The 26,750-nt window shown below is 35.0% G+C and overlaps 1 protein-coding gene across 3 annotated transcripts in view; it reads left to right on the forward strand.

Annotated features, from left to right (window-relative positions):
* ADAMTS20 (ADAM metallopeptidase with thrombospondin type 1 motif 20) overlaps positions 1-26,750 on the forward strand; it is a 193,911-nt gene that overhangs the window by 65,894 nt on the left and 101,267 nt on the right. For all 3 annotated transcript variants that reach the window (XM_079938384.1, XM_079938382.1, XM_079938383.1), the window contains exons 5-11: positions 469-552; positions 1,075-1,199; positions 2,533-2,573; positions 18,226-18,331; positions 20,174-20,320; positions 22,181-22,322; positions 23,910-24,014. In XM_079938384.1, coding sequence (XP_079794510.1) covers positions 469-552; positions 1,075-1,199; positions 2,533-2,573; positions 18,226-18,331; positions 20,174-20,320; positions 22,181-22,322; positions 23,910-24,014 — 750 coding nt within the window. The remainder of the gene's footprint in view (positions 1-468; positions 553-1,074; positions 1,200-2,532; positions 2,574-18,225; positions 18,332-20,173; positions 20,321-22,180; positions 22,323-23,909; positions 24,015-26,750) is intronic.

Here is a 26,750-nt window from a genome sequence, read left to right on the forward strand (position 1 = left end):
GTAGTGAATTTTTTGCTGAATCATCTAGAACAGTATTTTCCAAGCTCTAATGCGTGTTCAGATCACTTGAGGATCTTGTTAAAATATAGATTCTGACTCACCTGTCCAGGGTGGGGCCTGAGATTCCTTATTTCTAATCAGCTCTAGGTGATACAAATGCTGCTGATCAATGAGTGAATCTCAGTAGCAAGATTTAAGATACTGTTTCTCAAACTTGGCTTCACATTGGAATCATTAAAAAGCCAGGGAATTTTAAAAGATGCTGATGCCTGGGTCGCAATCCTTAAGATTCTGATTTAATTGATAAGGGATGTGGCGTGAGCTTAGGGATTTGTGAAAAGCTCCCTAGGAGATTCCAATGTGCAGCTAAATTGGAGAATTGATGCTCTGGGTCAGACTGGTTTCAATTTACTTTTTGAGAAAAGGTGTTCATTTTAGGCATCTAATCTTATATTTTTTTCCTTGCAGGTTGCAGCGATCTACAAGGACTCAAGTATTGGAAATCTTATAAATATAGTAATTGTAAAATTAGTTATAATTCATGATGAACAGGTAAGAAACAGTTCTAAAAGTAGTAATCCTAGCTGTAGTAGGCTCTTAGCGGGAATATATAGAGAGATCATTAAAACCCTTATTAGAAATGAGATATTTTAAAAATGTATATTACAAAACTTGATTTGAAAAGGAGTGGGGTTAACTTTTTCTGTCGTGATGGAAACAAAATGGAATGACAACAGAGGAAGTAACAAAAATTAATAAACAATTTAAAAATTTAAGGTTGAAAACATTGAGGTATTCACTTTTATAATCCTACTGTTGAAAGATTTAAAATATAGTAATTTTCAGAAGTTAGCTTTTCAATCCCAAATTTTGGAAGGTCTAATTTTTGTGTTTTGATCACAGTGTTTTAAGTATTGCTGAAATATGTTTTAGATATGAGGGAGAGATGATACCACTTCTTCCTTTGCCTGTGAAAATGCTATTTAATGAATTGCATAAACATTGACAGGCTTGGAAGGAAAAAGGCCATGAATGTTTTGACGTAATGTTAAATTGCTGATTTTTTGTGTGTAGGAAGGACCAGTCATCAGTTTTAATGCGGCTACCACGTTACGCAACTTCTGTTTATGGCAGCAAACTCAGAATGTTCTAGATGATGCCCACCCATCCCACCATGATACTGCTGTTCTTATCACTAGGTACAGTTCTAGAAATAATGCTTGCAATGAAATTGTTTATCCTTTATCTCCTGCGTGATCACCAGTACTTCTTCTTACGATAATTCTTTATCGATAATACATAGAAACGTTCTGTGAGAACTTGTATTACAAAAGATACCATTGAATGAAAGCATTCTGTTTTTTTCAGACCAGAACACTGGCCTGATTCCTTAGGAAATTAGCAACGTTAGGTTGCTAAGTAATGGTTTGACATAAACAAGATAATTTCCTTATTATATTAGTGACAGAGTAAGAATTAGGAAAATTACTTGGAAATTAATATAGTTATGGAACTGAGAACATGTTTTGTTTCTTCCCTAACTTGACCTTTAAATCGCTTGTAAAAGAAAGCCTTTGAATTTATTTTGGATGCCCTATACTTAAAAATATCTATCTGCTCCTTGTTTTGATGCTCAACGCATGACGTAATTACCGGGCTGCTTTTGCTAGGGTTTTTCTCAAACCTATTTATTTATATGCAGCTGCTGCTATTATAAAATGAGTATCCATTTTACATGTACCACTATACATTGTTAATTCACATCTTTGTTTCAGCAACGGTCATGCTACCAGAATATTTAGATCCTGAGTTTGTTGTTTGTTTCGGTTGGTTGCTTGGCCAAGGGGGAAAAATCTTTTACTTGAGGGTCAGACTCAGAGAAATTTTGGCTTTCTAGAACCCTGAAATGAAAACCTTTAGTCCATGTAAAACAGCTGACGGATTGTCCATGTGCTTTATTTCTTTTCTAAACTAAAACAGAATTGACTCAAATTTATACAGAGTATTCTATTACCAATCCATGGTACTGCCCTGGGTTATAGTTAGAGGCCAAGCAGCAAAGACTGAAGATAAAAGATTAATGATGGGAGGGAGGAAAAGGGCTGTAAGAGGAGACCATGAGGAAGGAGACTAGAGAACTGTCATAATGAATGTTTAAGGACTAAATAATTTAAGAAGGAAAAAATTTAAGCAACTTGGTAACATCTGAGAACATCATTATTTTGCAGCTGAGAATAATAGCTGAAGTTCATAAAGGCATTGAAACATCAAGAGTATATTACATATACTACTGCATAAATAAAGGCAGAGAGGAGAAAAATACACTTAGAAAGCTTTTCATTGAACTTGGTTAAACTTCAGCTGTTCACAGCAATCACTTTTATATAGCACCTATTGCTTATTGATATGCAAAAATGGTGTATTACTCTAGGTTTAGGGTAATAGTCATGTCATAGTTAAAGCTTCTTTATCTTTGTTTTGACATGTTGCAAAAATATTTTCTGAAAATGCTTCAAAATCTTTTGTTTTAAGGGAAGACATTTGTGGAGCTAGAGAGAAATGTGACACATTAGGTAAGTTATTTGGTAAATAAAATATAGCTTGTATAATTGTTTACTGAATTATTTAAAATGATGTTTCGATTATCTTCCTTTTAATTTACACAATCATTTTGATTATTAATAATGGTTAGTGTCACTATTATTTGATTCTGCTCTAAGTTTTAAAGAATAATAAGAGCTAATATTTATGTACCAATTAATTTCTAAATATCAAGTGCTATGCAGAGCTTGGCATTTTAAAGTGTTTTATTGTGTAATATTTGATCCATACAAAATAGTACATAAAAACTTATATGCAAATTTAAAGCAAAAAAAAAAAAAGAGTAGTCATGAATCCACCACCAGATTTAAGAATTAGAAATTTATCGGTACTGTTCTATGGCCTGTGCTAAGTCCTTATTCTCTCCCTTGCACTTACCCAAGAGGTAACCAATAGCATGAATTTTGTATGTGGCAGTTCCTTCCATCTTTTGAAAAATAGTTTTATTGTATATGTATATATTCCTAAAAGAAATTGCTTGATTATGCTTATTTTTGAGCTTTAGTTCGTGCATTTTCACTGCTGTACAATATTTCATCCACAGTTCACATATCTATATCCTGTCAGTGAATATTTGGGCTGATTCCAGCTGTTTTCTATTATGAACTTTATCATAAGAGCTAAGGTATATTCCTATGGTTAGAATTGCATGCCACTAAATGTGCTTATGTTTAACTTTATAAGAAATACCAAATTATTTTCTAAAGTGGTACCAATTTATACTTTTAATCAATAGTGTATAAGCATTCGTTTTGATTATGTCACTATTAATACCAGGATCTTCAAATTTCTCATTTTTGCCAATCTAAATTTAATATATTTCATTATAGCAATAATTTTCAGTTCCCTGGTCACTAATGAGTTTGGACGTCCTTTTATACATTTACTGGTCATTTATATTTCCTTTTTGGAGAGGAATGAAAGAAATGAAGAAAACATTGCCTTATTTTTCTGCTGTGGTATTTTTCATTTTCTTACTGCCTTTTAATGTTCTTTATAACTTCTTGATACCAAACCCTTTTTGGTTTATATGTATTGTAAATATCTGTTAATAATTTGTTCCTTAGTGTTAATTGTTTTGTGTGTGTGAAAATGTATGCTGTAGCTGAATTTATAACTTTAGGTTTAGCAATTTTGTATCTTATTAAAGAAATTATAGCCTTCTGAGCCTTCTGTAGCTCAAAAGTCTGAGTGTATTATCCTGTTTCCTTGTAAATATTTAAAAATTTGTCTTTTCACATTTAAATCTCTAAACCATTTGGCATAATTTTTTTGATGTGGTATCACATAGGGATCTAGTTTTGTAAGTTCCTTTTCTCTGTGAATGTCCAGTTTCCTCAGATCACGCATTGACTAGTTTACCTCCTTTCATTAGAATCTGCAATGCCGTATATAAAGTTTCTGTTTGCACTGGTATGTGCAAATCATCCCGCTGTTTCATTAATCAATACTTTTTATTTAGTCCATGTGCCAATTTCACATTAGTTCAAATTTTATAGCTATATAATAAATCATCATAATTCATAGGATATATAACTCCATCTAATTTTCTTCAAGAGTATTTTGGCTATTCTTGGACCTTTACTCTTCCATAAAAATTTTAGACAAGCATGTCAAGTAATTATAAAACAATTATCTGTCTATTTATGAAAGTCTTTTAAAAATTTCTTTCAGTAGTATATAATATTTTCTTTCAAAGCTGGTCATGCACAACTTTCATTTACCTCTTTTATTAGTGTATGGTCTATGATGTTGATTGAGAGAAATGCATTAGATTATTTGGATTATTGATTTTAAATCTAGCCACCTGATTCATTACTCTAACTAATCCTTATAATTTACCTGTGGATATTTATATCACTTGTGAATTATGGCTATTATTCCCCCTCTTCTTCAATCCTTATAACTTTCTCTCGTTTTTCTCTTTTTCTTTCTTTTGTCTTAAAGCAAGACAAAAACCTTGTCGAATGTTGAATAGAAATGATGATGGTAGCCTTTTATCCTGGATTTTGAAAGGAATAATATTTGACATAGGTTCTTGGCAGATAAACTTATCATCATAGTTTTCTGAGACTTAAAAAATGTATGCTTTTTTATTAAAAAATTTTGCAGATATTGAAATCATACAATTAATTTAATCCTGTGAATTCCTTTTATGAGTTTTGTAACACTAAACCAAACTTGATCAAGGTTTTTCCTTTTTTTTTTAAACACACTACTAGATTCCATTCCATGCATATATTTTCAGGAGTGAAATGATCTTCCTTTGATTATATTTGTCTAATTTTGATACCAAGGTTTTATTCACCATACAGAATTTGTTGGAAGTGTATTATTTCTTTTCCCATTCTCTGGAAGATTTTATATAATGTTGGAATGATCTATATCTTGAAAGCATGGGAGATCCCACCTAGAAAACCATCTGGGTTTCATCTTTCCTTTGTGGAAAGATATTTAACTATTTGATTTTTCCAACGGTAATCAGACTTTTAAAAAAATCTTTTTGAAGGTATTTTAAAAAGTATGTTTTTCTAGATATCTGACCATTTCTTTTAGTAGTAGTAAAATTAATTAGCTTAAATTATTCTCATAGCACTTTCTTTTAAGTTCTGTCAATAGCTATACTTCTGCCTTGTTTTATTTCTGATATTATCTATTTACACTTCTTTATAATGGCCCAATTTCACTGGAATATTGTCTATTGCATTTGTCTTTTTAAAGGATCAACTCTTTGCTTTCAATCTCATTTTTATTTCATTAATTTCTGCTCTCTCTCTCCTTTTCTTTCCAATTTACTCATGCTGTTCTATTTATAATGTAAACTGACTGTTAGCTCAATAACATCCAGGATTTTTTCTTTTCTAATTTTATTGTTTAAGACTATTGACTTACTTCAAGGTATCATTTTATTGTGTCTCACAAATTTTGATAGGTATTTATCATATCATTTAAAATTCTAAATTCTAAGTATGTATAAATTCATCATGATTTCTTTTTTGACTTATAATTTAGAAATGCATTTAAAATTTTATGAATATATTCAAACTTACTGTTTTTTGTTTATTAAATTCTAATTTAATTTCACTGTAGTTGGAGAACATGATCTATACGATACCCATTCTTTGAAATCTTTTGGTATTACCTGTATGGTCTATTATGTGGTCAGTTAAAAAAAATGTTTCAGGTATGTTTAAACAGAATGTACATTCTTTAACTATGGTATACAGGTTTCTATATGCCTGTTAAATCAAACTTGCCGATTATCTTATTCAAATCAACTGTATATTTACTAATTTTTTGCTTACTAGGTCACTTACTTGAAACATGAATGTATCTCTGTTACTCTATCCCTTTTCAATTTTACATTATAATTTTTACAATTACAGTATTCAAATTTTTTGTTTCATCTATTTTCAGGCTAACTTATTAGGCATATGTAAGTTTGAATTGAACCTTTTACAATTGTGCAGTGACTTTTTTTTATCTCTAATAATGCTTTTGAAAGAAAATAAAGTCAGTATAGCTTTATGTTTAAAGTGCTGTGTCTGGCAATACTATAGTAGCCAAACTTTTTCTTTTTTTTTAGGTCTCTGAAGTCTTTTTTTTTTTTTTCACATCTTTATTGGAGTATTATTGCTTTACAATGGTGTGTTAGTTTCTGCTTTATAACAAAGTGAATCAGTTATACATATACATATGTTCCCATATGTCCTCCCTCTTACATCTTCCTCCCACCCTCCCTATCCCACCACTCTAGGTGGTCACATAGCACTGAGCTGATCTCCCTGTGCTATGCGGCTGCTTCCCACTAGCTATCTATTTTACGTTTGGTAATGTATATATGTCCATGCCACTCTCTCACTTTGTCACAGCTTACCCTTCCCCCTCCCCATATCCTCAAGTCCATTCTCTAGTAGGACTGTGTCTTTATTCCCGTCTTACCCCTAGGTTCTTCATGACATTTTTTTTTCTTAGATTCCATATATATGTGTTAGCATACGGTATTTGTCTTTCTCTTCTCTTTCTGACTTACTTCACTCTGTATGACAGACTCTAGCTCGATCCACCTCACTACAAATAACTTAATTTCATTTCTTTTATGGCTGAGTAATATTCCTTTGTATATATGTGCCACATCTTCTTTATCCATACATCCAATGATGGACACTTAGGTCGCTTCCATCTCCTGGCTATTGTAAATAGAGCTGCAATGAACATTTTGGTACATGACTCTTTTTGAATTATGCTTTTCTCAGGGTATATGCCCAGTAGTGGGATTGCTGGGTCATATGGTAGTTCTATTTGTAGTTTTTTAAGGAGCCTGCATACTGTTCTCCATAGTGGCTGTACCAATTCACATTCCCACCAACAGTGCACACCCTCTCCAGCAATTATTGTTTCTAGATTTTTTAATGATGGCCATTCTGACCGGTGTGAGATGATATCTCATTGTAGTTTTGATTTGCATTTCTCTAATGATTAATGATGTTGAGCATTCTTTCATGTGTTTGTTGGCAATCTGTATATCTTCTCTGGAGAAATGTCTATTTAGGTCTTCTGCCCATTTTTGGATTGGGTTGTTTTTTTTTGTTATTGAGCTGCATGAGCTGCTTGTATGTTTTGGAGATTAATCCTTTGTGTCAGTTGTTTCATTTGCAAATATTTTCTCCCATTCTGAGGGTTGTCTTTTGGTCTTGTTTATGGTTTCCTTTGCTGTGCAAAAGCTTTGAAGTTTCGTTAGGTCCCATTTGTTTATTTTTGTTTTTATTGCCATTTCTCTAGGAGGTGGGTCAAAACGGATCTTGCTGTGATTTATGTCATAGAGTGTTCTGCCTATGTTTTCCTCTAAGAGTTTGACAGTTTCTGGCCTTACATTTAGGTCTTTAATCCATTTTGAGCTTATTTTTGTGTATGGTGTTAGGGAGTGTTCTAATCTCATACTTCTACATGTACCTGTCCAGTTTTCCCAGCACCACTTATTGAAGAGGCTGTCCTTTCTCCACTGTATATTCCTGCCTCCTTTATCAAAGATAAGGTGACCATATGTGCGTGGGTTTATCTCTGGGCTTTCTGTCCAATTCCATTGATCTATCTTTCTGTTTTTGTGCCAGTACCATATTGTCTTGATTACTATAGCTTTGTAGTATAGTCTGAAGTCAGGTAGTCTGATTCCGCCAACTCTGTTTTTTTCCCTCAACACTGCTTTGGCTATTCGGGGTCTTTTGTGTCTCCATACAAATTTTAAGATTTTTTGTTCTAGTTCTATAAAAATTGCCATTGGTAATTTGATAGGGATTGCACTGAATCTGTAGATTGCTTTCGGTAGTATAGTCATTTTCACAATATTGATTCTTCCAATCCAAGAACATGATATATCTCTCCATCTATTTGTATCATCTTTAATTTCTTTCATCAGTGTCTTATAATTTTCTGCATACAGGTCTTTTGTCTACTTAGGTAGGTTTATTCCTAGATATTTTATTCTTTTTGTTGCAGTGGTAAATGGGAGTGTTTTCTTAATTTCACTTTCAGATTTCTCATCATTAGTGTATAGGAATGCAAGAGATTTCTGTGCATTAATTTTGTATCCTGCTACTTTACCAAATTCATTGATTAGCTCTAGTAGTTTTCTGGTAGCATCTTTAGGATTCTCTATGTATAGTATCATGTCATCTGCAAACAGTGACAGCTTTACTTCTTCTTTTCCAATTTGGATTCCTTTTATTTCCTTTTCTTCTCTGATTGCTGTGGCTAAAACTTCCAAAACTATGTTGAATAAGAGTGGTGAGAGTGGGCAACCTTGTCTTGTTCCTATCTTAGTGGAAATGCTTTCAGTTTTTCACCATTGAGGATGATGTTGGCTGTGGGTTTGTCATTTATGGCCTTTATTATGTTGAGGGAAGTTCCCTCTATACCTATTTTCTGCAGGGTTTTTATGATAAATGGGTGTTGAATTTTGTCAAAAGCTTTTTCTGCGTCTATTGAGATGATCATATGGTTTTTCTCCTTCAATTACTTAATATGGTGTATCACAGTGATTGATTTGTGTATATTGAAGAATCCTTGCATTCCTGGAATAAACCCCACTTGATCATGGTGTATGATCCTTTTAATGTGCTGTTGGATTCTGTTTGCTAGTATTTTGTTGAGGATTTTTGCGTCTATGTTCATCAGTGATATTGGCCTGTAATTTTCTTTCTTTGTGACATCCTTGTCTGGTTTTGGTATCAGAGTGTTGGTGGCCTCATAGAATGAGTTTGGGAGTGTTCCTCCCTCTGCTATGTTTTGGAAGAGTTTGAGAAGGATAGGTGTTAGCTCTTCTCTAAATGTTTGATAGAATTCACCTGTGAAGTCATCTGGTCCTGGGCTTTTGTTTGTTGGAATATTTTTAATCACAATTTCAATTTCAGTGCTTGTGATTGGCCTGTTCATATTTTATATTTCTTCCTGATTCAGTCTCAGAAGGTTGTGCTTTTCTAAGAATTTGTCCCTTTCTTCCAGGTTGTCCATGTTATTGACATAGAGTTGCTTGCAGTGATCTCTCATGATCTTTTGTATTTCTGCAATGTCAGTTTTACTTCTCCTTTTTCATTTCTAATTCTACTGATTTGAGTCTTCTCCCTTTTTTTCTTGATGAGTCTGGCTAATGTTTATCAATTTTGTTTATCTTCTCAAAGAACCAGCTTTTAGTTTTATTGATCTTTGCTATTGTTTCCTTCATTTCTTTTTCATTTATTTCTGTTCTGATATTTATGATTTCTTTCCTTCTGCTAACTTTGGGGTTTTCTTGTTCTTCTTTCTCTAATTGCTTTAGGTGGAAGTTTAGATTGTTTTTTCGAGATGTTTCCTGTTTCTTAAGGTAGGGTTGTATTGCTATAAACTTCCCTCTTAGAACTGCTTTTGCTGCATCCCATAGGTTTTGGGTCGTCGTGTCTCCATTGTCATTTGTTTCTAGGTATTTTTTAATTTCCTCTTTGATTTCTTCAGTGATCACTTCGTTATTAAGTAGTGTATTGTTTTGCCTCGATGTGTTTGTATTTTTTACAGATCTTTTCCTGTAATTGCTATCTAGTCTCATAGCGTGGTCAGAAAAGATACTTGATACAATTTCAGTTTTCTTAAATTTAGCAAGGCTTGGTTTGTGACCCAAGATGTGATCTATCCTGGAGAATGTTCCATGAGCACTTGAGAAAAATGTGTTTTCTGTTGTTTTTGGATGGAATGTCCTATAAATATCAATTAACTCCATCTTGTTTAATGTATCATTTAAAGCTTGTGTTTCCTTATTGATTTTCATTTTGGATGATCTGTCCATTGGTGAAAGTGGAGTGTTAAAGTCCCCTACTATGAATGTGTTACTGTCGATTTTCCCTCTTATGGCTGTTAGTATTTGCCTTATGTATTGAGGTGCTCCTGATTTGATGGAGAAATTAAAACCTTTACAGACAAGCAAAAGCTGAGAGAGTTCAGCACCACCAAACCAGCTTTACAACAAATGCTAAAGGAACTTCTCTAGGCAAGAAACACAAGAGAAGGAAAAGGCCTACAATAACAAACCCAAAACAATTAAGAATATGGGAATAGGAACATACATATCAATAATTACCTTAAATGTAAATGGATTAAATGCTTCAACCAAAAGGCATAGACTGGCTGAATGGATATAAAAACAAGACCCATATATATGCTGTCTACAAGAGACCCACTTCATACTTAGGGACACATACAGACTGAAAGTGAGGGGATGGAAAAAGATATTCCATGCAAATGGAAATCAAAAGAAAGCTGGAGTAGCAATTCTCATATCAGACAAAATAGACTTTAAAATAAAGTCTAGTACAAGAGACAAAGAAGGACACTACATAATGATCAAGGGATCAATCCAAGAAGAAGATATAACAATTGTAAATATTTATGCACCCAACTTTTTCTTGTTTAGTATTTGCTAGATATCTTTTCCTTCAATTTTCCAATGTCCTGTTACTTCAGGTGTTTTTATTGGAAACAACATATAATTGGATTTAAAAAATAACATCCATAATAATGTCTGTTTAACTACCAACGTTAGTCCATGTACATTTATTATAATTATTTTCCATGCTTTTATTTCTTTTTGTCTTCATGCTTTATTCAAACATCTCTAACATGCATTTTATTATTTTTCTCTTGGCTGCATCTAATCTGATATTTCACCTGTCCTCTGAATTTTCCAGTTCAACATAAGTTTTTCAATTTAAAATATCCTAGTTAGTTCTTATTCAAAATCTGTGTGTTCATTTTGTTTACATTCTTTTTATATTTGCTTATATTTGTAATTGCCTTTCATGTTTACTGACACATTTATTTGGAGTAATTTTATATACCATCTTTGACAATTCCCATATCCTAAACATTTGATAGCCAAATATGTGATTTCTGCTAACTTTCTCTTATGCTGACTTGTTGTTTTGTATGTTTGGTGATCTCTGATCATAAGCTCATATTTACTTAATATTAATCCATAAGGTTAGTGGTGGACCACTTAAAAAGTGTGTGCTTTCCTCTAGAGAGCGTTTTCAGTTGTTTTTGCTGTAATCCAAAGGGTGTTACTAACCAAGGTCCCTGACTTAAGGCAGAGAATTCAGAACCAGATCCTGTACCTTGAAACTTCCTATAGCAAGCTCTGGATCATATTGCTTTTATCAGTATTATCCCTCAGAGTAATTCCTATCCCTACTATTCATTGCTTACCAATTAGAATTTAGCCCATGGTATAAATGTTTATATGTATGTATGCATGTGTGCATAGGTATGAGATGGGCAGGGAGAGAATATATGTTAGGTTTTGGAGGTGTGGGGATTTGATAGTTCTTGTACACTGTGAGGTCAGTATTCATTTAAAAAGTACTTTTTAATACTGGACTTGTTTCTTTGTGGTAGGAGGACTGTCTAGAAACTCTAATCTTCCACAAATGTGGAAACAGACACCTGCTACTCTAATTTTTACAACAGACCCCATTCTCTTCTCCTTGCAAACTATTCTCTGACTTTGTAGACATATTTTATGAGTCAATCATCTAAGAAGAATCCATTGAATACGTTATATTTCTTATATTATCTATGCCTAGTTGTCACATCTTTATACTAAAAGTTAAGTATGAATATGTCAGCCATATCTTACTATTTTTTAATGATTTAATGTTAGACATTCTGGGCTATTCATGTAGAAGTGGGTGGTGTGGTCCCCATTCTTTTTTTTGCAGTTTTCAGCCACTCCTGTGCACATAAATCATAGTGATATCTAGAAACATAGAATGTGAAAATAAAAGTATTCCTATTATCCTTTAAGTCAAGAGTAATGGTGATGATAATGATAGCTGATATATTTGAGTGCCTACTATGTATCATACACTATATTAAGGTTAACATGATTGGACTTATTTAGTCTTCACAACAAACCTATGAAGTAAGACCTATAATTTCAATTTTATAAATGAGGATAATTTGCCCAAGGCTACAGAGTGTGTATTAATACAAGATTTAGTATTTTTTTCCCATCTAAAATATGTGGAAAAAAATAACAAGCTAAGAATAGTTTTTTTTAACATCTTTATTGTAATATAATTTCTTCACAATGTTGTGTTACTTTCTGCTGTATAACAAAGTGAATCAGCTATATGTATACATATATCCTCATTTCCCCTCCCATCTCCCTCCCACCCTCCCTATCCCACCCCACCAGGTGGTCACAAAACATCGAGCTGATCTCCCTGTGCAATGCAGCTGCTTCCCACTAGCTATCTATTTTACATTTAGTAGTGTATATATGTCAATACTACTCTCTCACTTCATCCCAGCTTACCCTTCCCCCTCCCTGTGTCCTCAAGTCCATTCTCTATGTCTGTCTGCGTCTTTATTCCTGTCCTGCCTCTAGGTACATCAGAACCATTTTTTTTTTTTAGATTCCATATATATGTGTTAGCATATGGTATTTGTTTTTCTCTTTCTGACTTACTTCACTCTGTATGACAGACTCTGTGGCCATCCATTTCATTTCTTTTATGGCTGAGTAATATTCTATTGTGTATATGTGCCACATCTTCTTTATCAATTCATCTGTTGATGGACACTCAGGTTGCTTCCATGTCCTGGCTATTGTAGATACTGCTGCAGTGAACTTTGGGATACATGTCTCTTTTTGAATTATGGTCTCCTCAGGGTATATGCCCAGTAGTGGGATTGGTGGGTCATATGGTAATTCTATTTTTAGTTTTGTAAGGAACCTCCATAGTGTTCTCCATTAGTGGCTGTATCAATTTACATTCCCACCAACAGTACAAGAGGGTTGCCTTTTCTCTACACCCTCTCCAGTATTTATTGTTTGTAGAGATTTTGATAATGGCCATTCTGACCGGAGTGAGGTGATACCTCATTGTAGTTTTGATTTGCATTTCCCTAATGATTAGTGATGTGGAGCATCTTTTCATGTGTTTGTTGGCAATCTGTATATCTTCTCTGGAGAAACATATATTTAGGTCTTCTGCCCATATTGGATTGGGCTGTTAGCTTTTTTGATTTTGAGCTGCATGAGCTGCTTGTATATTTTAGAGATTACTCCTTTGTCAGTTGCTTCATTTCCAAATATTTTCTCCCATTCTGAGATTTGTCTTTTGGTCTTTTTTATGGTTTCCTTTGTTATGCAAAACTTTTAAGTTTCATTAGGTCCCATTTGTTTATTTTTGTTTTTATTTCCATTTCTCTAGGAGGTGGGTCAAAAAGGATCTTGCTATGATTTGTGTCATAGATTATTCTGCCTATGTTTCCTCTAAGAGTTTGATGGTGTCTGGCCTTACATTTAGGTCTTTAATCCATTTTGAGTTTATTTTTGTATATGGCATTAGGGAGTGTTCTAATTTCATTCTTTTACATGTAGCTTTCCCAGCACCACTTATTGAAGAGGCTGTCTTTTCTCCACTGTATATTCTTGTCTCCTTTATCAAAGATAAGGTGACCATATGTGTGTGGGTTTTCTCTGGGCTTTCTGTCCTGTTCCATTGATCTATATTTCTGTTTTTGTGCTGGTACCATACTGTCTTGATTACTGTCGCTTTGTAGTATAGTCTGAAGTCAGGGAGCCAGATTCCTCCCGCTCTGTTTTTCTGTCTCAAGATTGCTTTGGCTATTCGCAGTCTTTTGTGTTTCCATACAAATTGTGAAATTTTTTGTTCTAGCCCTGTGAAAAATGCCATTGGTAGTTTGATAGGGATTGCGTGGAATCTGTATATTGCTATGGGTATTGTAGTCATTTTCACAATGTTGATTCTTCCAATCCAAGAACATGGTATATCTTTCCATCTGTTTGTATCATGTTTAATTTCTTTCATCAGTGTCTCATAGTTTCCTGTTTCTTAAGGTAGGATTGTATTTCTATAAACTTCCCTCTTAGAACTGCTTTTGCTGCATCCTATAGGTTTTGGGTCATCGTGTTTTCATTGTCATTTGTTTCTAGGTATTTTTTGATTTCCTCTTTGATTTCTTCAGTGATCTGTTGGTTGTTTAATAGCATATCATTTAGCCTCCATGTGTTTGTATTTTTTACAGTTTTTTTCCTGTAATTGATATCTAGTCTCATAGCATTGTGGTTGGAAAAGGTAGTTCGTACGATTTCAGTTTTCTTAAATTTATCAAGGGTTTATTAGACCCAAGATATGATCTATCCTGGAGAATGTTCCATCAGCATTTGACTAGAAAGTGTATTCTGTTGTTTTTGGATGGAATGTCCTATAAATATCAGTTAAGCCCATCTTGTTTAATGTGTCATTTAAAGCTTGTGTTTCCTTATTTATTTTCCTTTTGGATGATCTGTCCTTTGGTGAAAGTGGGATGTTAAAGTCCCCTACTATTATTGTGTTACTGTCAATTTCCCCTTTTATGGCTGTTAGCATTTGCCTTATGTATTGAGGTGCTCCTATGTTGGGTGCATAAATATTTACAATTGTTATGTCTTCTCTTGGATTGATCCCTTTATCATTATGTAGTGTCCTTCTTTGTCTCTTGCTATAGTCTTTACTTTTAAGTCTACTTTGTCTGATATAAGAATTGCTACTCCAGCTATCTTTTGATTTCAATTTACATGGAATATATTTTTCCATCCCCTCACTTTCAGTCTATATATGTCCCTAGGTCTGAAGTGGGTCTCTTGTAGACAGCATGTATATGGGTCTTTTTTTTGTATCCATTCAGCCAGTCTGTGTCTTTGTTTGGAGCATTTAATCCATTTACATTTAAGGTAATTATTAATATGTACTTTCATATTACCATTTTCTTAAATGTTTTGGGTTTGTTTTTGTAGATATTTTCCTTCTCTTGTGTTTCCTGCCTAGAGAAGTTCCTTTAGCATTTGTTGTAAAGCTGATTTCATGGTGCTGAATTCTCTTCACTTTTGCTTGTCTCTAAAGGTTTTAATTTCTCCATCGAATCTGAATAAGATCCTTTCTGGGTAGAGTAATCTTGGTTGTAGGTTTTTCCCTTTCATCACTTTAAATATGTCCTGCCACTCCCTTCTGGTTTGCAGAGTTTCTGCTGAAAGATCAGCTCTTAACCTTATGGGGATTCCCTTGTATGTTATTAGTTGCTTTTCCCTTGCTGCTTTTAATATTTTTTCTTTGTATTTAATTTTTGATAGTTTGGTTAATATGTGTCTTGGCATGTTTCTCCTTGGATTTATCCTGTATGGGACTCCCTGTGCTTCCAGGACTTGATTGACTATTTCCTTTCCCATGTTAGGGAAGTTTTCAACTATAAGCTCTTCAAATATATTCTCAGACCCTTTCTTTTTCTCTTCTTCTTCTGGGACCCCTGTAATTTGAATGTTGGTGCATTTACTATTGTCCCAGAGGTCTCTGAGACTGTCCTCGATTCTTTTCATTCTTTTTTCTTTATTCTGCTCTGTGGTAGTTATTTCCACTATTTTATCTTCCAGGTCACTTATCCGTTCTTCTGCCTCAGTTATTCTGCTATTGATTCCTTCTAGAGAATTTTTAATTTCATTTATTGTGTTGTTCATCATTGTTTGTTTGCTCTTTAGTTCATTTAGGTCCTTGTTAAATGTTTCTTGTATTTTCTCCATTCTATTTCCAAGTATTTGGATTATCTTTACTATCATTACTCTGAATTCTTTTTCAGGTAGACTGCTTATTTCCTCTTCATTTGTTTGGTCTAGTGGGTTTTTTCCTTGCTCCTTCATCTGCTGCTTATTTCTCTGTCTTCTCATTTTGTTTAACCTACTGTGTTTGGGGTCTCCTTTTTCCAGGCTACAGGTTTGTAGTTTCTGTTGTTTTTTGTATCTGCCCCCAGTGGGTGAGGTTGGTTCAGTGGCTTGTGTAGGCTTGGTGGAGAGGACTGGTGCCTGTGTTCTGGTGGGTGGGGCTGGATGTTTTCTTTCTGGTGGGCAGGCCCACATCTGGTGGTATGTTTTGGGGTGTCTGTGAACTTAGTATGATTTTAGGCAACCTCTTTGCTAATGGGTGGGGTTGTGTTCCTGTCTTGCTAGTTGATTGGCATGGGGCCTCCATCACTGGAGCTTGCTGGCTGTTGGGTGGAGCTGGGTCTTAGCATTGAGACGGAGATCTCTGGGACAGCTCTCACTGATTGTTATTACATGGGGCCAGGAGGTCTCTGGTGGTCCAATGTCCTGAACTCGGCTCTCCCACATCAGAGGCTCAGCCCTGGCCCCAGGCTGGAGCACCAAGTCCCTGTCAGCCACACGGATGTTTTACAGGGTCTTTCTCCACCCAGGGACTCAGCCAGGATTTTAGGCAATGGGTTCTGAGACCAAAAAGTGCCTCTATTTGGGAACTTGCAGAACATGGCATAGGAGAGAATTCAATATTTTCTTGGAGTTGGATTTGCTTTCTTATACTTCTCCCATTGCCCCCCAAGATCCTCCCCTGAGTAGCTGCTGCTCCTTTATTCTTACCTCCTCAATTGAACACACCCTAAGGATAGTTCTTAATGACAAATACAAGATGTTGGTAATAATTACTAGGTTTCCTGCTCATTTATCCTTTTGCAAGTACTGTTGCCTTAGTCTCTGAGCATGTTTTACAAAGTATGTTAAAAAATGGTTTTTATTCTTTAACATGATGGATTGGTGACTCTGTGTAGCTTCTTACACTTCCAAACATGGGGAATCTGTGTCAGATTCGGGCCTGTGCTGCTTTATTCTATCTCTGCCCAGTTTTAGAGAACCCTTGATCAACATGAGTGAATCTAGGCACAAACCCTCAGCCGGCTGCTTGGTACCATAAGGCTATACATTCACTTTGATTTTTGTTGGTCTTGCCTATGGGGATATTTGATCATGGTCTCTAATCATATGCAATGCATATTTTTACAGATATGTCATGTGACTAAAATGTTCAGTTTAGAATATATCTATCTTTAAGCATGTAACATAAAGTTTAGGTGGTAATGGAGTCAATATTGTGTTCCAAATACACAGCCCTGAAAATGAATACACTGGAATTGAGCCACTAGGCAAATTGAAAATACTAATGAAGGCAAGGGAATGCCAGCATATTCATGAAAGAAATGTGTTCAGTTTATTCTGACATTTATGACTAAAAGAATACATAGGAAGAGGGAGCTAAAACACAGTAGCTAATATAAGTATTTATTTTATATTAAGAAATTTCTAAATGTAAAACTTTACAGTAAGAAACTGGTTATTTTACATATGATAATCTTTTTTAATGAAAGGAATCATTGTAGGAGAGCAGATAAATTTGCAGGCAAATATTGAAGGCTAGCAATAGCAAAAACCATTGTATTATGTTGAAAAGTAAAATGAAATGCTACCTTGGTTGATGATGGAGTAGGATTATTATAATAAACATTTATTTTGAATTTCTTTTTCTAGACTAAAAGACTATATCAGTTGTAACTATTGCTGTCTTTGGTGTCCAACCAGTTCATGGTGTCTTCTTCTTTCAGCAGCAATTCGAGTTGCAGAGTTGCACATTGTTATTTAAATGAGTGACTAGATCTTGACATGTGATACATTTCCCATTGCTGAAGTGGTTACAAAATCAAGTGCTTCCAGTGATTATATTATTATCATGTTTTATTTAACACATATTAAATTCAGGCACTATTCTAAGCATTTAACATATTTTTACTCATTTAATTATCATATGGTAATTGAATAATTGTATGCTGCTTCAAAACTTTAAAAAATAAAAGAAAATTTATAATTTATATTGTTCTGTGCTATTTTCTTTATTAGTGCTATTACCAATTTAAACATTTATTACCTTTCCTATTACGCACACTAACGTGGCCTAAAACTTCATTCTTCCTGTAATAAATTTTTAAATTTATTTTTCTGTTTTTTAAAAAACTGTTTGCCTGTCCCATATTTTGGATTATTTTCTTCAGTGAAAGAATCCAAGAATTTGCTGAAAAGATTTCAACTACAGACAAAACATTCTGTTCTTTTTCCTTTACCTTTCAAAACGTTCATGCAATATTAACAGTCAACTGCATTCATTTCTAAGTAGTAATGCCAACGATAAATGCTTTAGTGCTTTCTTTATGATTCTGGTATTTCCCATTTTGTTGAAATACAAACATGAAATTTTTCAGGTTTAGCAGAATTAGGTACCCTGTGTGATCCTTTACGGAGCTGCTCTATTAGTGAAGAAAATGGACTCAGTGCTGCCTTTACCATAGCCCACGAGCTTGGGCATGTGTAAGTACCTTCTGTCACCTCAGTAACGTGCCTTCTATATACCATTGCACAAATGTCTAAAATTCCATCTTCAATTGAGTAATTAGCACCTTTATATCTTTATAAAGTATTAGTAGCATAATTTTCACCCCTGAAATTCTAACTCTGGCTCTTTTGTGATCTATGTTAGGTCAGACAGGCTGCACAGATCAACAGACTAAGCAAAGAACTAGAGCTTGGGAATTCTTTTATTTCATTTACTGTATTGGATTACATGACAAGCACTTCTGGCCTCTATCCCTTGTTATCCTATACATGACCAGGTACTGTGCTCTACCATCTTATGGGAGGGCCTGCAGGGGCCCCTGGTTCTGGGGAACTCCCCAAAATATTTGTAGTACCAATTCATTTCCTGCTTTTATAGCTCAGAGCCCCAGCAGAAGATGTGGCCTGTGGGAATTTCTTAATTACTAAAAGATTTTTTTAAAAATTTCCTCCCATTTCCATAGTTTTCTTGTTTGTTTGTTTTTTTTTGTTGTTTTTTAATTTGAGATTCTCCTATCTGTTCCTGCATTATTAAAAATTCTACTGGGGTTTTATGCTCTAAGAATGTGGAGGCTGTGATTTCCCATGATACCCTTGGGGCTCCCAGAGAAAATCAGAAACCCCTCTGAAACTCATCCCCTGAAAAATGATCCCAAATGTACCCCCAGTACTCCTTTGATTTCTTGGTTATCTGCTAATAAGGAATTGAGGCTAGAGTTGCCTCTCTTGACTACATTTTCTTTTCCTGGTCATGGCTTAACGTCATTAGAGTATTCAGCTGGAATAATTTCACGTGGAGATTGTTTTTATTAGACTAGTGCCTCTTCAGTTCCCTTTAGCATGGTTATATCTCATGACCATCCACAGGATGCACACTCAGATTTTTATATTGTTTGTTGAAGTCGGGGCAGATCAGGAACCTGCCTGAGGTACATCATGTGTTGCAACATCTGGAAAGCACTGATTTCTGGTTACTACTGGTGCTAACTAGGAGAAGAGTGTTCTTGCAGAGGGTACCATCTTAGACATTTATTTTCGTCCTGAGAAACTCTTTAGGTGTCTTTAGAATATAGGTAAGTAGTTTAATTACAATACTGATTTATGTACACATTTTGACAGGCAAGGATCTGAATCAAGTGGTTTCTTCTAAATGTGAGTTTTTACTGGGGTCCTCAAAAGAATGTGTAGGATTTGTTGCTGACCAGCTAATCATTTAATAGCATTGCTCTTATTGTGAAGATTTGGTTGCCCTTTAGGAATATTTTTATTATTCCAGTTCAATTAAATCATCACTTATTGATTATAAACCAGAAAGAGCACTTCGGCTCTTTCATATGAAATAGATGGAAAATATAGAGTGATACGAAATTAAAGAAGTGCTTTTTGTGGTTTTTTTTTGATACTGTAGCAATAGTCAATGGTCTGGAATTTAGTGTGGTAGAGCCTTCACCTAATCTTTCCACATGCATCTCCTAGGGTATGTGTGTTGGAAACTACAGTTATTTTTATGTTAATGCTAAGTCCATATTGTGATGAAGTGAGCCAGAATCCAAATATTTTGATTGTTTAAATTCAAATACCAAATCAATAGACTGTGCTACTGATCAAAGTTATAATCTACTGTTTCTTAGGCATCATGTGCTTCTAAACATGAAGGTAACCCTAGCATTACAATACTTATGGAGAGATCAAGAGTACAAATCCTGATGTAATCAGATTTATCTGCATTTTAGATTATACTTTAAATATAAGAGATCTGTTTCTAATGTTGTATACATATTTTAGTATTCTTTTTTAAGTGTTTATTTTTATTTTTAGATTTAATGTTCCACACGATGATAGTTTTAAATGTAAGGAAAGTGGAATTAAACATCAGTATCATGTAATGGCTCCAACTTTAAATTACCACACAAGTCCTTGGACCTGGTCAAAATGTAGTCAGAAATACATCACTGAATTCCTAGAGTAAGTGATTTTGTGTTACTTTAGTTAAATAATTGAACATTTATTAGATTATGAAATGTGAAACTTGTATGTTCTTTTAGAGTGGTTCAATCTCTGTTGAGTTTTTTATTGTTTAAGCTTACTTTCACTGTACAAATGGATGTTTAAAAACAAGAAAAGAATTTTATTTCACTCTTAACTAATATTTTTGGTGTGCGGGGGGGCAGTTCAGATCTAGCTATCATGTTTTTTTTTATTTGGGCTCTCTGTTATGGGAAAAACTTATTTTAGGGGGAGACTTAATGGGAATCAAAGCTTCCTTGTGTGTGTTTGAATTTTTTCAGAAGCTACTAGGTAATAGTTTAAGAGGAGTTTAGTTCAAGTTTGAGGTGCCCTTGAAGGCCAAAGAATAGCTAAAGTCAAACTATGAATATTACAAATAGTTCTCTGAAGGGATATGGAATCTCTAGGTTTACCTGTTCTTTGGAGGCTCTTCCCAGCTCTGAAGACAGGAGGCAGGTCCAGATTGTTCTTGCCTTGCCTCTTCGACTCCTACCAGGTTTCTCTGCTTCCCAACTTCTTATCCAAATGGTATTTCTATCCTACTTACTGAAACTTGTTCAAAAGGCAAGGCCAAGCTCTTATAAACAAAATACTGTTTGATTTTTTTCTACTACATATTCTAATCACCAATTTATGCAGTTTTAGTTACCTATCTATACGAGAACTACAGGAATAAATGAAACCGTGTTTTGGAATATATGTGTATAAATATATCCCTTAATTATAATCAGCAGTGATTATTTATCCTTGTATGGGAACTTGATTTGAAAGTACAATACACAGTTGCTGATCTATACATGATTGCATATAGCTTTGTTCAATTGCTGACTGAGGTATTGATTAAAAATACCAGTGGGTGTGCTTATTTTTGGAAGGGGGTAATATGATTCTAGCCAATGGGTATTTTAAAAATTCCATGTTCATTTTTGGGACAAAATTTAATTTGCCCTCTAGCTGTAAAAAATCCCCCCCCCCAAGATATTTCTTCTAATTATTTCCATTGAATAAATTGCTGCTTTTAACCCAATTAGAATGGCTGAACATTTTCACAAAGTTTTCTGCAGACTATCTATCGTGTGACACACTAGGAATAGCACATACACATTTTCACCACTATTTACCACTTTTCTAACTCCTTCAAGATAATATATCATATACTTTAATAGCAATTTGCAAGGTAAACACTACCACTCTCAATTTACAGATGAGGAGACTTAGGCTCAGGCAGACTAAATAACTTGTTCACACCATGCATTCTGGGAAGTGATGAGACCCAAATGCAAACTCCCAAAGCTGACATTACTGACTCTGCTTTATATTCTTTTCCTAAAAAAACTCTTTGAGTTGGAGACCACATAACACTTTTGGAAATTCCTTTGTTTTGTTGTCACTTAGAGCTATCAATGTACTTTCTCAGATGATCTGAAAACTTTACTTTTTACATTTTGACAATTTGGACATTAGATATAGGTAGGGCATTGCTATCGGATAGCAAAGCAGACCAAAAGTGTAGTGTGATCAAAATAGGAATGTATGTTTCAAACATGATATTGTGATGAATTTTTGTTTATTTGTTATTCTTTTTTAAAAATGTTTACCTTTAAGGCAGTTGTGGGGATCAAATGAGAACAAACACATAAAATGTCCTTTATAAACTGAGGTTTCCATACTGACTTTCATGTGAGTTGGTTTTTAAATTATGAAAAAATATTGATAGTTTCTTTGAAAGTACAGAGCTATAGAAAATGTGATAAAGAATCTTATACTGAAATGCATCCATATGTATTCACAGTACTTTGTTTTCTGTCATTGTTACAGTACTGGTCATGGGGAATGCCTCCTTGACAAACCAAATGGAAGAATATACGATCTGTCTTCACAACTTCCTGGATCAGTGTATGACGTGAACAAGCAATGTGAACTTATGTTTGGTCCTGGATCACAAGTGTGTCCCTATTTGGTAAGAAAAATTATGTCCTTTTGTTTGAAAACTACCATAAAGTAGTAGTTTGACTACATTTTGAAATGTACATTTATTCTCTTGGACAGACAGTGTACTGAATATATATTAAAAATTTTTAAGGATTAGAAAAACTTACTGTTTGTCAGGAAAAGGTTTAAAAAAGTATCCCCAGTCAGAAAACAAGAGTCACAGAGAGGTTGCTGAAAATTAAAAGCATTCAAATAGTTATTTTCAAATGATGTTGTTTTGTGGGTGGGAGAAGAAAATATAAGTGTTTTGATAATGAATTGTATTAAAGGCCCCAGGAGTCTCAGAGACTACATTTTAATTTATACAGATTTGAATCCAAAGGAATGAAATTTGGCTCTTGTTGTTTAGTTTTCATTAAACCATTACTCTATAATTTATTTTGAGGATTTTTCACAGGTTAGATGCTTTAAATTTCCACCGAAATAGCTGAGTTAACATTTTTACTGAATCTATAACCAAGTTTTTACCTTATCTTGAGGGTAAATTAAATTTAAGATTTAGTTTGAATAAATGTCACTACTTTGGTGAATCCATGCCTTTCTTTTCCAAGCAGAATACTCATTCCATTTTCTTCATTCCTGTATAAAACTTTGCCAAATTGCTTACTATACTACTCGACTGTGAGGATCATTGGACCAGGAATCCAGCCTTATTTATTCATTTAAGTATCCCCAGGCTGCAGTTCAGGGTCTGCCACATAATAGGCACCAGAAAATAAGTGCTTACTGCATGTTGAATGAATGAATAAATGAATGTGTGAAGGAATGTATGAATAAATGAATGAATGAAAGTTACTTAACAGTGAGCACAGGGACATACAAAGCATATTCCATACAGTGAATAATATTCCTAAAATCTTAAATTTATAATCACAAATTTTATAAGCTTTTAAACATCTACTTTGGAGGGGGGAAGATTTACCTTAATTTTTTGTTATAAAAGATACATTTCTTTCCTACCTGACTTAGGTACTGAATGAACTTTGAATTTAAATTTAGAAACAGAAAGGGATTATCTTGGGTATAGCTCCTGTGAGCCTCTGTGAATTTTCGTATCTTGTGAAAACTTCAGAACGCTTTGTTCAAAAGTTGAAAGTATGCATTATATTCACAAAATAGGAAACCAGTATACATTATACAATATTTCTATGCACATTATTCATACATTCCACTGTTGGATCAAAAGGGACTTTTGGAAACTCCTTGTGAATGACATTTAACAACAAAAAGTCCTTTAGAAAAATGTCTTGCAAAGAGAGAAAAATGTCCCACATAATTTTGAATACTTCTACTCCAAGACATCTCTTCCATTGTTCAGTGTTTGATGATAATCCAAAAGTTTTTAAAAATGAAATCTTGCCATTTTATGTGTTTAGAGGAAAATCGATGACTTGGACTGACTTAGCAAATATTTTTTTACTGATTATTTCCCGCTCTGACCATGAAACCAGGAAGTACCTAGGATCAGCTTATAAACCAATGCATGATACTGAATTGATTCCGTGGTTACAGTGTTATTTTCACTCTTGCTTGCGTGCCTTTTCTTACTCTGCAGAAACAATGCAGGCGTCTCTGGTGCACGAGTGCAGAAGGAGTTCACAAGGGCTGTCGCACTCAACACATGCCACTGGCAGATGGAACAAACTGTGGTCCTGGGATGGTAGGTTTTCTCGAAGGGTGAGTCTTATATCAAGAGATTATCCAAGGAGGCGATTGCTCTGCGTTTCAGCATTCTTCCTTTTCGCTGTCAACTTTTGTTCTGCTAGTTGAATTAATGTTTTTGTCTTACTTGTTTGATGTAGTATGTTGTCAAGTGAATTAAAATTTTACTCTTTTTTTCAAGATCTAGCAGATGGATATTATAGTTACATAATAACATGGATATTTAGTTATCTAAGCATATTATAGTCTTGTTATTAAAAATGAGTCTAGCCATAGATATTACAGCAAATCCCCCAAATTCAAGGATGTTACCATTGTATACGTTTTATCCTAAAAATTCAGATAAGTATAATTGAAAGTTTTAAGTGGCTTCTTCAGATCTTTATTGGTGTTAATGTTTAAAATACATTGTACTGCAAGATAAACTGCCTACCATACTACATCTTTGCCATTCTAGCATCAGTCATGAACTTATCTAAATCTGCCAACATGATGTCAAGTGATAGGTTCACCAAGATAATGAAATGTGGTATATTACATTGATTGATTTGCGGATATTGAACGATTGAATCCTTGGGATAAATCCCACTTGATCATGGTGTATGATCCTTTTAATGTATTGTGGAATTCAGTTTGCTAATATTTTGTTGAAGATTTTTGCATCTATGTTCATCAGTGATACTGGTCTGTAATTTTCTTTTTTTGTGACATCTTTGTCTGGTTTTGGTATCAATGTGATGCTGGCCTTGTAGAATGAATTCGGAAGCATTCCTTCCTCTGTAATTTTTTGGAATAGTGTGAGAAGAATAAGTGTTAACTCTTCTCTAAATGTTTGGTAGAATTCACTTGTGAAGCCCTTTGGCCCTGGACTTTCATTAGTTGGGAGTTTTTTAAATTACTGATTCAATTTCATTACTAGTGAACTTCATGTGCTGGTGTTTTTATATTTTCTTTTTCTTCCTGGGATTTAGTCTTGAGAGATTGTATATTTCTAGGAATTTGTCCATTTCTTCTAGGTTGTCCATTTTATTGGCATATAATCATTTATAGTAATTTCTTAGGATCCCTTGTGTTTCTGTGGTGTCAGTTGTAACTTCTCCTATTTCATTTCTGATTTTATTGATTTTAGCCCTTTCTCTTTTTTTTCTTGATGGGTCTGAATAAATCAATTTTGTTTATCTTTTCAAAGAACCAGCTCTTAGTTTCATTGATCTTTTCTATTATTTTTTTGTAACTATTTTATTAATTTCTTCTCTGGCCTTTATGATTTCTTTCCTTCTACTAACATTGAATTTTGTTTGTTCTTTTTACCCTACTTCCTTTAGGTATAAGGTTAAGTTGTTTACTTGAGATTTTTCTTGTTTCCTGAGGTAGGCTCGTGTTGTTACAAACGTTCCCCTTAGAACTGCATTTGCTACGTTCCATAGATTTTGGATTGTTGTGTTTTTATTTTCATTTGTCTCTAGGTATTTTTTATTTCTTCAGTGACCCATTGGTTGTTTAGTAGCATGTTGTTTAGCCTCCACATATTTGTGTATTTTACAATATTTTTCTTGTAGTTGATTTCAGGTCTCATAGGATTGTGGTCAGAAAAGATGCTTGATATGATTTCAGTCATCTTGGTCTTGTTGGTTGCCAGGTTCTGCCTTGTGCGGAGGCTGCTGGCCACTTGTGGGTATGGCTGGGTCCTGGTGTGGCTGGCTGCATGGTTAGGAGAGGCCTGGTCCTGGTGCTAGCTCACTGGTGGGTGGGGCTGGATCCCAGGACAGCTGGCTGTGGGGCCATGGTGCTTCCCAGGGATGGTGTCTGTGGGGTCCAGGGAGTCCAGGCACTCGTACCTGCCCATTAGTGGGTAAATCTGGTCCCAGGGCTAGTGGTGGCCCATGGTGGGTGGAGCTGGGTTCTGGGGTCTCTAACTTTGGGGCTTGGGGGTCCTAGAGCTGTTCAGTTTGCTGGTAGGTGGGCTACGACCCAGGAAGTCCTAGGGCTAGTGCTGGTCCATTGGTGTGCCGAATCTGGTCCAGGACCATGGCTGCAGGGCCCTGTTCGTCCCAGAGTCCATGTAGGCCAGCAGGTGGCGGGGCCAGGGCCCAGGGGGTACCAGGGCTGATTCCTGCCCCCTGGTGGGTGGAGCTTTGTCTGATGGCCGGCTGCAAGTCTCTGGGGATCTAGGGGCTGGGCGTTCCAGGACTGGTGCCAGCAGGCTGGTGAGTGGGGCCAGGTCCTGATGCTAATAAGCTAGCAGGAGGATTAAAAATGGTGCTTGCCAGTACCAGTGTCCTTGTGGTAGGATGAGCTCCCTAAAATGTCTTCTGCCAGAGTCTCTGTTTCCAGGGTGAGTCCCAGTTGCTTTCTCCCTCTCTGGGAGCCTCTCCAAGATCAGCAAGTGGGTCTGACCCAGGCTTCTTTCAAATTCCTGCTTCTTCCCTGGGTCTTGGAGCATATGAGATTTTTTTGTGTGCCTTTTTAAGAGTGGAGTCTCTGTTTCCTACAGCCCTCTGGCTCTCTTGCAAGTAAGCCTTGCTGGCCTTCAAAGCCAGACATTGTGGGGCTCGTCTGCCCAGTGTAGGACTCCCAGTCCGGGGAGCCTGATGTGGGTTTTGGACCTCTGGGTCCTTGGGGAGAACCTCTGCAATTGTAATTATCCTCTCGATTGTGGGTTGCCTACCCAGGGGTGTGGGTCTTAACTATACTATGTTCTCTCCTACCCATCTCGTTGTGGTTCCTTCTTTAT

This window comes from Stenella coeruleoalba (genome assembly GCF_951394435.1).
Source record: "Stenella coeruleoalba genome assembly, chromosome: 11".
Classification (NCBI taxonomy): domain Eukaryota; kingdom Metazoa; phylum Chordata; class Mammalia; order Artiodactyla; family Delphinidae; genus Stenella; species Stenella coeruleoalba.